Raw genomic sequence first — 12,629 nt, forward strand, 5'->3', positions numbered from 1 at the left:
CATCCATAATAATTGAGAGTTGTTGAAGTACTTAGAACTTAAAAGACCTGATGGCTGCTCTGTAATGTATAAGGAATTGGTGTGAAATGAGATGAATTAAAGAGCTGCCATCCTAATACTTGTGCTGTTGTACCGCTGTTCTTTTTTATTAGTAGTTTTTTGTGCTGTGTTTATTATTTAAATCCTTTTCCTATACCAGAGAGACCTGCCTTCTGAACTATCAGGTCATACATTTTTTTTTATATCTGGAAATAAAAAAGTGATAGGATTGAAGTACTTCTAGAAATTGACTTATGTTTTTACTTGTTTTCTAAGACATTATGAATGTGACAAAAACCTTCAATGGGGTAAATAAACATAGATTTGACCCTTTTTAAATACGTGGTTGTCTGATGTATTGTTCCTATTTTAGCTGTAAAAGCCAACATGTTTAAATCTGTTTTAAGATGTCTGTGTCACTCGTGTGAGGAGTCATATAGTAGAAGCCCTCCCTCCTTCCTGATAAGAGGACCCTAAACATGGCCGTTATGCTGTGGGGAGATCGTAGCTGTCATGTAATTCTGAAATAGTACTGAAAGGTATCTCAAGTGAACCAGGCATATCGGAAAACAACAGAAAAGGTAGTGTTATAACGCTTATAGACATAGTACTGGCTCTTCCAGGATTTCTCCTGATGCCCTGAGGTTGCTTAGCAACCAGTGGTACTGCAGAGAATGTGAAAGAAACAGCACTACCTGAAAAAGAAAAATGAGTGTTTTTTTTTCTAATTCTTGAAGTTCCATGATGATTTGAAATTCTATAGATTATTACAGTTTTAAAACTGAAAATAATTGTGTAGCTCAGATTGAATCGACTGACTAGCCTGAAGACAATTGAATGCACCAGCTTATAGCCACTAATGCGTACATATGTTAGGGTCTCAAGTAGAAATATGGCCCCATCAGCTTTGAGTACACAGTGGATATTGAAACCCTTACCTAAACCTTGGGATCATAATATACATACCAATAACAGCTTTTGAATGAAGCCAGTAGTGTTGGCCACAGGTGTATACAGTGCCTATGAACTGGAAGACAATACAATCTGTACACTACACAAATAAAACATAGCTAGTCTAGCTCATTTGTAATTACAAACTTTTTGCAGTCTTGTCTTTCAACTGCAAAGGGAGCAGGGTCTAGAGGAATACCTCAGGAGAGAACATTAAAGTTAGTTGAGCTAACATTTTGTTCTCTCTTTCCCTGTGTCTCGTCAGAAGGAATGTCACTGGAATTCAGTCAACGATTAGCTTCCCAATTTTCTGCGAAATGTGTTTTCAGTTTACTGTATATGAAGAAGGGTTTATTTGCAGTCCCATTAATAATAGTACAACAGTACTTAGTAATGACAAGTTATTATGTAAATGCACCATGACTTAAATCCGCCATATTGTCATGTCAAAATACTTGCATACTGGGGGGCTTCCGAGTAGCGCATCCGGTAAAGGCGCTCCACGTGGAGTGGAAGATGAGCCCTATAGCCTGGACGTCGGCAGTTAAAGTCCAGGCTATTCTACTGCCGACCGTGGACGGGAGTTCCCAGGGAGGCGGCGCACAATTGGCCGAACACCGCCCGGGGAGGGGGGCTTAGGTCGGCCAGGGTGTCCTCGGCTCACCGCGCACCAGCGACCCCTGTAGTCTGGCCGGGCGCCAGTGGGCTTGCCTGTAAGCTGCCCAGAGCTGCGTTGTCCTCCGACGCTGTAAGGTGGGCCTGCAGTGTGAAAAGAAGCAGTCAGCTGACAGCACACGCTTCGGACAGCGTGCGTTCGTCTTCTCCCGAGTCAGCGCGGGGGTGGTAGTGGTGAGATGAGCCTAAAAATAGTCTATTCCAAATTGGGAGAATAAATTATAAAAACAATTGGCGACTACTAAATTTATAAAAAAAAAAAAAAATGTGCAAACTTAAGATGGACGGAAATCTTCTTATATTGCCAAACTGTGTTCGTGTCTGTTGTTTTTTTTCATACTGTATGGTACAAGTGAAGTAGGATGAGCTGAACTGAAAAGTCTAGAAATCAAAGTTATTTATTAAAAAATAATGAAGTAGTTGAGAGAAGTTGTTGTGCTAAAGAGAGGAGAGACTTATTTTATAAAGGCTTATGGAAGGCTGGCATCCTTGCTGTACAATTCAGTGACTAAGCTGCTCTCATTTCTGGACAATATTCAACCACCATGTATTTTAATTCTCAGGACAGGCACCCTGGCACAAATGATTGTTGCAGGGGTGTTCTTGCTACCTGTGAAAACCCTTTCAAGTGAAATCAAAGTTGCCTCACAGGATAGGTGGGTGTAAAAATAGGCACTGGCTTTAGTAACATCCAAGGGCTTTTATTTCACTGCTGTGGAAAGTAATTTTAAAATTCCTGATGGGATGCTAAAAACTTTTGTGTAATTCAAAGCTTTTTTAACATCTCCGAATTTACATATGCGCTCTCAGAAGTAATTTTGGCTCAAGCTTCAAAGCTGACTTCTAATTAATTGAGAGACCCTGAACTGTGAAGCTGGAAGTCTTCCCTGATTTTTCATTCTCCTCTGTTGCCTGCTAGTGTGCCCTGCGCAAGGCCTGGTGGACGCGAGGCTGTTTGTGAAGGTATGATAGCAGCTCCTGGGGAAAGCAAATATGCCCTAATTACCTTAAATAAATGGTAATTTTTGTGATTTAAGCCCCATCCTTTCAGCACAAACCTAAAGCAGTGCATGCTTGATATTCTTGAAATCCCTATGGTGATTTATTTTGAAGCTAATAATCATTTAAGAGCTAGGGCGGCGTAGCTTAAAGCTACAAAAGCAACTCGTTTATAGTTTTATAATGTGTATACACATGGAGTCCATTTTTATCAAGGTCTTTACATCAGAAATACAACTGTAAATGTTACAAAACCAGTAAAACCAGTTTTGCAAGCACAACAGTTTGATTATATACTTTAACAAAATGTGATGCAAATTGAATGGAGTTCAAATATAAGTCAGGCCCTTGGGGTCATGCAAGAATCTGATTAGGGGGAGAGGGCTGGGCTAAAAATCCTAAGGAATGTTTCCTTTGTTTGGGTTGGTGGAGAGGAGGGACAGAGAACGGATCTTTATTTTATATATAGCGCCTTTCATGTACAAACACCACAAAGCACTGTACAGTTAATTAAAATTTAGAGATATAAACATTAGGAAATGCTAGTGTATAAAAGTATGTTTTAAGACATGATTTAAAAAATATCCAAAGTCCCAGAGATCACCCCAGGAAGAGCATTCCACAATCTTGGTGCGTAACTGCAGAATGCTCTGTCACCCATTGACTGTAGCCTTGTTTTTGGCATAATTAAAAGACCAGAGTCTATTGACCGCAAATTCCGTGAAGGAATATAGTGAAGTCCTCCCTGATAGAGTAATCCACTTTGGCATCAATAACAGACTACAAAGAGATTCAGGATGACACACCTCAGCACCAGGGCACAGGGAAATAATGTCCTGTCAATGTCCTGTAACATTAAACCAATCCATTCAACAAACACAACAAAAGTGGGAGTCAAGGCTCAGTCATGCTTTCCCTAGCTGTTAGAAACAGGCTTCCTTCTGCACTGGCACAGGCAGAAGAAAAAGCAATTTGTTAATTGTATCTGAAAGATGCTGGGCTGAGCCAAGATATTCATTGCTGCTCGGCCTCTCCCTGACATTATTAATGAGCCACGTTCCCTGCAGAAAAGAGTGCCAAGATTTGAAATGAAGAGAGAGCAAACACAGCTGGCCTTGTATTCAAACTGCAGTACATTGTGAAGAGGTGGAACTGGGGAGCAGTATTCACAGGAGTTACATAAATGGGCATTTTCAGCACAACTAATCACACATCATAATCTGTTCAATTAGGCACACATTACATAGTGATGAGTTCAGCATTTACTATACAGAGCGTGAATATAAATATCACAGGAAATGTTCTTTGTGTTGCCATCAATGAGCTGGTGCAGCAGGAATGGACTGCACGGCTTGGACATTGTACGGGGTCATCATTTATTTAGTGTATTTGCACTTCCAACGACTGTTCCTTTGTCCTGTGGCATAATTTTTACCCTGTATATTATACATTAACTGGCCAAAGAATCAGAGAATCCAATTAAAATGGGAAAGTTCACAGCCTGTCATGTGTGCAAATGTATGTGGTCACGTGATGAGTCATGTGATCCACTGGACCTAAATGAGCTCTGTGAGAGTTGCAGAACAATCATTGGAAGACACAGAAGGATCTCAGAAGGGCATGATATTGCAACTGGCTCCCCCAACACAGTGGTTGCGTTTTTTTAAAGCCGTCACTGTCTCCTAAAATGGTGACGTTTGCAGAAAACAGCCACCGGAAAACACAACTTCAGTCGCAAGTGGGTCCACAGAATGGGCAACATTTTGTGACCAGCAACCGACAAATCACACAAATTCAATGGTGTACATAACCTAGTTTATCTATGTGACAAAAACCTCTATGACCTGCTTACTGTAGTTGTTAGGATTTACAGCAGAATATGAAGGACGGACACCGCTTTTATTCATTTCTGAACTATTTGTTTTGCACTGCTTTAAAATACAGACCCACGTTTCTAACTGTAGCAAATTTCACAGGGACCCTGACAACATTACGGCTATCCTTGGAAAAATAAAAATTATGTGCAAAGAACCTGTACATTTAGCAAGAAGGTAAACGCAGGAACTGTCAGTTATTCTTAATGGACTGTGTAAAGGTATTAACGAGAATGGTTGCTATGGAAATCAGTGTATACCAAGGGCCGTTATTGCATTTATTTCTATAGAGTTTCAATCACTTTTGTGGTTTACTTCTGCATGCACCCTAATTGTTTTGCTCAAAACTATTACAAAAGATAACTGGCTTTGTTTTCTTGAACAAAGAATGTGATTATATTCAGCTGAGGAATTGCTGCATAAGTTCAATGTTGAATTCCATACTTAATACTTACAGCCAGAGAAAGTGAGTCACTGTTTGCTCTTGCAACACAACAGTGCCCTGTTAGTATCTAGTAAGGCTTGCAGTCTTTTCTGCCCTAGGTCTGTCTGTCTTGTATGACTGTCCAAGAGGACACTTTTTGGGAGACTCTTGAGGCCGCCTTGTCACCATTCCCAGCTTTAGATTTTGTCAAGGTTCAACATCATTACCTTTTGACTGCAGCTACAGGCAGCCTCTGTAAACACATGCACATCAACATGTCATTGAATTGCAGCTGTTACCTGCCCTTTTTATATGCCAGATTCAGCAGCACCTCTCCCATGACAAGGTCCTTACCAAACATGGTTTTTATTTTTTAACACAGCTGTTTCTCCATTCTACCACTAACTCACTCAAGGAAGACATGTTCACCTTTTACATTAACAGGCTCCTGCAAGCCTGTTAATGTAACTGATGCAGTGTCTTGCTGAATGAATTTCTATGTGAGCTTGCAATATGTATTAGAACTGGAAAACATTCTGCTCTCATATTCAATGCATGTCTTGGATGTCGCTTCCCAGCACTGCAGACTGCAGAGTTGTAGGACAGTTGTTACAACTCAAGTCAGCTATCCCTGTAGAAATGTTTTAATCAACCCTTCACTGATCAGGGACAGCTTTTCATGCCACCAGACAAAAATGATTTGCTGCAGACTTATGGCTGGTAGGTGTGACATTTTGCCTGGTGCTTGTTGACCGCTTGATGTCCTTGTAGCTCCTTGATCCTAGGGCATTTCAATTTGCCCTGATGAGATTTCTTGAGCTGGTGGTGTTTCTATTGTTTCCTGTAAGCCTCCAGTTTTTTTTTCTCATCTTACATTGATACGAGGCATTTTTCAGTTTGTGTATGATTCCCTGTGAACTTCACTGGTTCATAAAGAAGCAATCTGTGGGATTTAAATACTGTAAGGAGACATCTTGAAGAAAATATTGGAGGTGTTTATTCACTCCACTGCAGACATAAGTCTATTAAAATATCTTTTTAGTGTGTTCTTGTTTTAATGGTTTCCTTCCCTGTTTACTGCAGCCTTAACACAGACCTCTTTATGTTTGGCACTGTTCTAAGTTTTCACAATTCACTCACCCCTCTGCAGAATCCCAATGGGATAATTTATTTGGGATTCAATAATGTCTGTATTCATTATTTACATGAATAACACATGGGTTGAACACAAGTATTAGAAACACCTAACAGAACACTGTCACCAGGATGTAGGCCCATTAAAGGTAGCATGGACAACCTTGATTTCACAAGTCTGCAAGGGCTTGTAAATTGTTCTGGGGATAAGTGACTATTTTATTCAGGAATGTTTATCCCTCAATGGATTGTAAATGAAACTGATTAAATAAAAAGCAAAGAACTGGCTTTAGTCGTGGTGCTCTGAAAGCATCTCCTAAAGACATGGCCTCCCAGTTCTCCATCTGTTCTAGGATGCACTGAGAGACTCATTTTTCTTTGTTTTTGATTTGCAGCATTTATCCAGCAGACACAGCGTGCAGCAAAGCACATCACAGGTGAGTTTAGAAGGAAAGTCAGTTTGTAATACAAGGTACTCATTTGCATAAATAAAATAAATAAAATAAGTTTAAATAACTTTTGAATAGGACCTGTGGTATTTTTAAAACTATTTAAAGTGTTTTGCTTTGTGTATATGTCTAGTATTGATCCATTTTGTACAGTACACTCACATTATATTCTTTGTGCCATAAGTTGGGAATGAATATTGAATATTGCTTTACAGAGCTATCCAATCAAATGTGTAGTTTTCAGACCATTAACTGAAAATGTAATATCTTGCAGTCGTTGATTATATCGCTCTCTCTGCCCAGGGGGACAGCATGCGTCACCGCCATGGGGAGGCTTGCCGGATCCCAATCCCTCACCATCTCTTCCTCAATTTGAAGAGTTTCACCTACAACACCATCGGAGAAGACACTGATGTCTTCTTCTCTCTCTTTGACATGAGGGAGGGTAAACAGATCAGGTAGGGACCTCCGCTAACCATCAATACAGTGAACTGTGAACCAGAACGAGAAAACACTCAACTGATAGATTCATAAGTAGTAAAAATAAACTAGCAAACTTCTTTGACAAACCGTCCGACGGCGACCAAGGCTTTTTTAACCTGCAAGTAAAACAAACTCTGGGTCAATCCGAGCTCATTGCTGCGATACAGGTAGGCACAGTGAATACAAAAGCTTTTCATTTAAATACAGTATTACAAAGATCCTATTGAATACATTACTTGTGAAATAAGTTGTAAGTATCTGTAGACTATTTAAAAATGTTTTATTACTATTTTATAACTACTCAACATGTCCATGTTTTTTTTTTTCTTGTGGGCATTAACTTCTCTGTAGGACACCAAATAGCTTAGCTTATTCTTTTTTCCCAGTACTGTAAAAATAAAAAGCAAGGGGCTTTACATTTACATGACGGTAATAATACTTCTAAATAAAAAGTGAACTAGACATAATTGTACTATTGGTATAATCAAGTAAGTAAATAAAAGAATGCTTTCTTTGATATTGCACTCTTGTGTACAATTGTGTAATTCCAATACACGTAAGAGGGTAGTATACCAGCAACATACAGTATGGGGATATTTAGGTGAAACATAGGCCAAAACAGTGGTTTAACTTAATATCGGAGACTTGCTAAAATAAGAGAAAGGGCCTCCCAACCAATAAAACATGCAAAGTAATACTTAATAAAACAAGTACTATGAACTTTTTTTTTTTCTTTTTAAATTTAGTCGTTGCCAATTAGTTTTTTTTTTATTATTTCCTCCCCAATTTGAAATGCCCAATTATTTTTTAGGCTCAGATCACCGCTACCACCCCTGCGCTGACTCGGGAGGGGCGAAGATGAACACATGCTGTCCTCCGAAGCGTGTGCCGTCAGCCGCCCGCTTCTTTACACACTGCGAACTCGCCGTGCAGCCGCCTCAGAGCTACAGCGTCGGAGGACAACGCAGCTCTGGGCAGCTTACAGGCAAGCCCGCAGGCGCCTGGCCAGACTACAGGGGTCGCTGGTGCGCGGTGAGCCGAGGACACCCTGGCCGACCTAACCCTCCCTCCCCCCGGGCAACGCTCGGCCAATTGAGCGCCACCCCCTGGAAGCTCCCGTCCACGGTCGGCTGTGGAATAGCCTGGACTCGAACTCGCGATGTCCAGGCTATAGAGCGCATCCTGCACTCTAGCGAGCGCTTTTACTGGATGCGCCACTCGGGAGCCCGTACTATGAACTATTTTAAGTAGCACTGTTGTCGCAGATTTGTTTTTAGAGGCTCCGTGCGAGGGTTAACTGGATTCAGATTACAGATTTGCAGTACTGCAAGCAGGTTTTGTTATGGAAGTATTTCTGGGCAGTTAGCCACAGCTAGTAATCAAAACCTGTTGCCTCTTCTCTTTCCTGGAGGTGGCATGCAGGAAATTACCTTCTGTACAAGACTAGGCTCATTATGTTCTCATTAAGGTCATCAATCTCCATGTTCCAGTGTGCCAGGTCTCTGTGGAGTTTCTCCACCAGCAGTGTAGCAGCTCCTTGGGCAGGTGTGGCACCATGGATTGATGTAATTGCTTTGAACCTGTTGGATTCAATTAGAAAGACTGTGCTTTATCTCTAACAGTACCCAAATGATCATACTTTAATCCTGATCGTTCCCATCCTCACCTAGTGGAGCCAGTCACAGTTCTGATCTATATGTTGTTGTCTATTACAAAGTCTGGCAAACTATGTACTAGCAGTAGGACCACAATAGGCACTTCAGGGTTTCCTTACTGACTAGACTAGGGATCACCATCATTGTATAATTACTAATGCCAAATACAGTGACCAAAGATGCAGATACTGCTGTATTCAGAGAATCTACTTATAAATATTAATATGAATATTAGGTTTGCAGCAGAATTTACAATGGAGGGTATAGACATTGTTGTACTTGAAAAATCTGTATATCCTGAATCTATATGTAAAAAAAAAAAAAAAAAAAGCAGAGCCCAACCCAGGAATAGGGGGAGTGATAATTCTCTTGATATTAAAAGCGTGGTTAGAATCTCCTTTAATCTACAAGCATTGATCATTTCAACATGTGTTTGTATTGTGTCTTTATTGTGTTTAATTAGGATTGCATTGATAGAGTTGAAGGGGATTGATTTCATTGTAGTTTAAAAAGGCATTTTTCACTCAGGCTACCTGCTTCTAAAAATGTAATTGATGGTATGGTATTGGAATGTTGTTGTTGTTGTTGTTGTTGTTGTTTTCTTTGCTGAATCACTCCTTCAACTGGTAAAAAAAAATTATCTGATAAAATGCTGGCTTGCCAGCAGGAATTAGAGGCTCCTCTCTGAGGTATAGTCTATCTGTTTAAATCCTACTGTGTTTCTAATGAAGGGACTTGTTTTCCCTGTGGTTAGTATTCAACCCTTCCTGCCTTTGAAACTGCATCAAAAACATGGCTTCCCTTCAGAAAGCGTTGCAGAGCCGTTGCAGGGGCTGATCTGAAGAGTTAGATGGAGATGTGCCTTTGTAACAGGGCGATGTTACATACGTGGGTCATCACTGAATAATAATAAGGCAGACGCAGAGCATTGGGTGTTGACACGCTGACTGGCGCACAGATTTAATAACAACACAGGAGCTGCCACTAGGGTACCAGCAATGGTAGCCTTATTGTCGGATTTAATAAAGAAAACTAAACAAAGCTAAAAATAAACATTTGCCACACACGGAGAGCACTAGCCTCACTAAAAGAGATGTCCCACTCCAGGAACCTACCCTACGAAACCCTCTCTATATTGGTTGTTGGGATCAAATCCCCTAAACTAACCTAAATAAGTCCTGACATCCTCCTGGCGACTCCAGGTCTTTTCCGACAGCCTCGGCTGGGCAATGGCTTCACAAGCACCGTCTTGGAGTGGAAGGGTTTCGTGCAGTAGTTGTGTCCTCTGGAGCAGATGCTCTCCTCCTCAATGTACACAAAGCAAGCTTTCGCTCAGCGTCCGTCTGTGCGGTCATGGCGTTGCAGTAGCCTCGAGCTGTCCTTTTGAGCTGCGCGCAGGCTCCCCGGGCAAGCTCCCCCATCCAATCAGCCCTCCTGCTCAATCGGTTGCCTAGCAACGCCTCTCCTGTTGCATGTCCCAGCTGCTTCCATAAAGGCACACATCCATGCAAGAACCAGCGACAGGGTCCTCCCTGTCACAGCCTTATTATGCAAATTAAAATGTGGATCGTGGGTGGATAGCTCTATCTGTCAGTTAAAGCTGCAATGTTCCACAATCACATTCAATTTCACACTAAAATAATTTTTTTATGGTCTCTATTTTTAACATTCCTACATAAAGAAATTAAAAATGGAGACCATATTTAGTCCTGTTGGCTTCGACGGGTTTTCAGAACCTCTGGGTGCAGTCTAATTCTTTTCCAAGAATAATAAATGATGAGAACCAGTGATTAGTGACATCCACTCTGAATTACTGGGAGGTGTTTGACAGATAAGGGAAGATCAAATTGTTTTGTTTTTTTCATTATCTACAATTTTGTTTATTTTTAAGGGAGGATAGCCTGAAATGTTTTGAAATCCCTTTGTGGGCCATTTGCAGACCCTTTGTGCATGCACACACTGTAGCTGTTTAGCCTACTCCAAGTCCTGACATACAGTATGTGGAGTCTCATCATCTGTTAATCTGTCTGTGTGATATACATTTCAGTTCTGTTTCTTCAGCAATGTTGCATTATGTAAGCACTGCTGAGCCCTGAATTTATTTTAGGCTTAATTTGCTGCTGTTCCATGTTTCACTTTGATTGTTCCTTGTGCAGTTTGATGGCAGAGGCACAGCTGCAATTGCAGCTCTGGGCTAAACTGCATGCTGAGTTCCTGTGAGTGTCTCTGCATGCCTTGAGGTTACCCAGATGACAGCTTTGTTTTTGTTAAAATAAAGTCCATCTCTTCTAACCCAATTCGTAAAATGCCATTCCTTTGGTAATTTCAAACTGCAGTCTAAACTATACCTACCTATACCCACCTGTATGTATCATCTTACAGCATTCCTGTTGTCTCATTAAACTATAAAGTTCTATATTTATATACAAAGTGTGTTAATCCTGTGCTAATAGGTAATCCTGCGAAAACTATGCTTTGAAATTGTCATCTTTTTTGTGCACTTCCTAAGCAGTGCTAAACAAGCTCCCTGTGCTCTAGTCTTGCATCACTTTATCAAAGCTACAGTAACCGGGACTGAACTTACAAACCTAACACAAGCAGTTCTCCTTTCTGGGTTGTGGAAGGTTAACACAAATCTCTGTATTTTGTATGTATTTATTTATTTTATCCGGATAATTTGTGTTGTTATGGTAACTCCAAGCCTGCAGCAATCCGTAGCTCTACAGTAAACCCTCTATTAACCACTGCCTGGATCCTGACCAATGCGGCAGCTTAATAATTCATGAAGATCAAGCTGGAATTCACAGGGAGGCAGACATGGTTGCTGGGTGCTGTTTCAGCACCAACCTTGTTTGTTAACAGAGTCGTGATTGCAAGGTTCTCAAAGAGCTCCACGAAGCACATGATTCCTAAAAAGGAGCCACAATGCAATCCCCTTCTCTCCCTAACTGCTCTGGGTTTACTTCAGGTCACCTAAACAGCAGGAAAAGCTTCTGGTGTTAAAGACGTGGCATCTCATTCTCTTGCCTCACAGTGTGGGTACAATCGGGTCCCTTTATTAAGAAGGTCTCGGGTGCTCTTAATGCAGACACAAATGCAGCCGCTTTTCTGCAGTAAGTCATCTGTGTCTATTTTTTCTCCTTCCTCACTTGTAGGCGTTTTTTATAACACTTGTCAAACACTGCCCCCAACTGAGAGAGCCGGAACTAACGTTACAGAAGCTGTTTTGTTTTGTCATTCTTTACCATCTCCAGATTTTTTGTATTCACAAAAACACCTCCAACTGCTCCTGTCTTGGACCATGGGTGAGTGAGTAGGTCTGTAATGGTCAATTATTTAGTATAGCAGGCACCAACACACAAGCCATCAATATCAGGTCAGTTGCGCTGTCTGAAACACCAGAATCCTCACACCAGATGAGTAGGGGATTATTGGGAAAAAAGCAAAATAATCTTGGGTTTGACAGTCTGGTTCACTTTATCTAATCAGTCCGGCCGTCATTTTCTCAGATTGACTCCTCTGTGCCACACTCTAATTCTTTGCAGGATTACTGGGTCACAGGGACATTTTCACAACCACTGCCAAAAACAAAAAGGAATTCTACTTGGCAACCGCTAAAGAAATCAACGTTATTTGATCAATGCCGGATAATCCAGATCCAGATTGCAGTCTTATTGTAAGTAGGAGGCAAAGGCTAAGGTTTAAACATCAGTCCTTTCCTCAAGAGAATGATGCAACTCTTTAATACCATGCCAGGAGTGCAAACTGTTTAGCTTTTGGATTTGCCTGGAATGCCCTCAGCGTGACTGCATGTTGTTGTGTTTTAGTTCAGGGGTTCCTTTACAGAGATAAAGGCATAACAAATAGCAGATGGGAATATTACAATTAATTTCTGAGCTTTATAGCGTTCACATTTATTATTTTTATTATTATTATTTATTTCTTA

At 40.9% G+C, this 12,629-nt stretch overlaps 1 protein-coding gene across 19 annotated transcripts in view; it reads left to right on the forward strand.

Moving 5' to 3' along the window:
• The window catches only part of LOC117414003 (dedicator of cytokinesis protein 3-like), a 207,410-nt gene that overhangs the window by 137,132 nt on the left and 57,649 nt on the right, over nucleotides 1-12,629 (forward strand). For all 19 annotated transcript variants that reach the window (XM_058999506.1, XM_058999507.1, XM_058999513.1 and 16 more), the window contains 2 exons: nucleotides 6,492-6,533; nucleotides 6,849-7,003. In XM_058999506.1, coding sequence (XP_058855489.1) covers nucleotides 6,492-6,533; nucleotides 6,849-7,003 — 197 coding nt within the window. The remainder of the gene's footprint in view (nucleotides 1-6,491; nucleotides 6,534-6,848; nucleotides 7,004-12,629) is intronic.

This window comes from Acipenser ruthenus, chromosome 25, assembly GCF_902713425.1.
Source record: "Acipenser ruthenus chromosome 25, fAciRut3.2 maternal haplotype, whole genome shotgun sequence".
NCBI lineage: Eukaryota > Metazoa > Chordata > Actinopteri > Acipenseriformes > Acipenseridae > Acipenser > Acipenser ruthenus.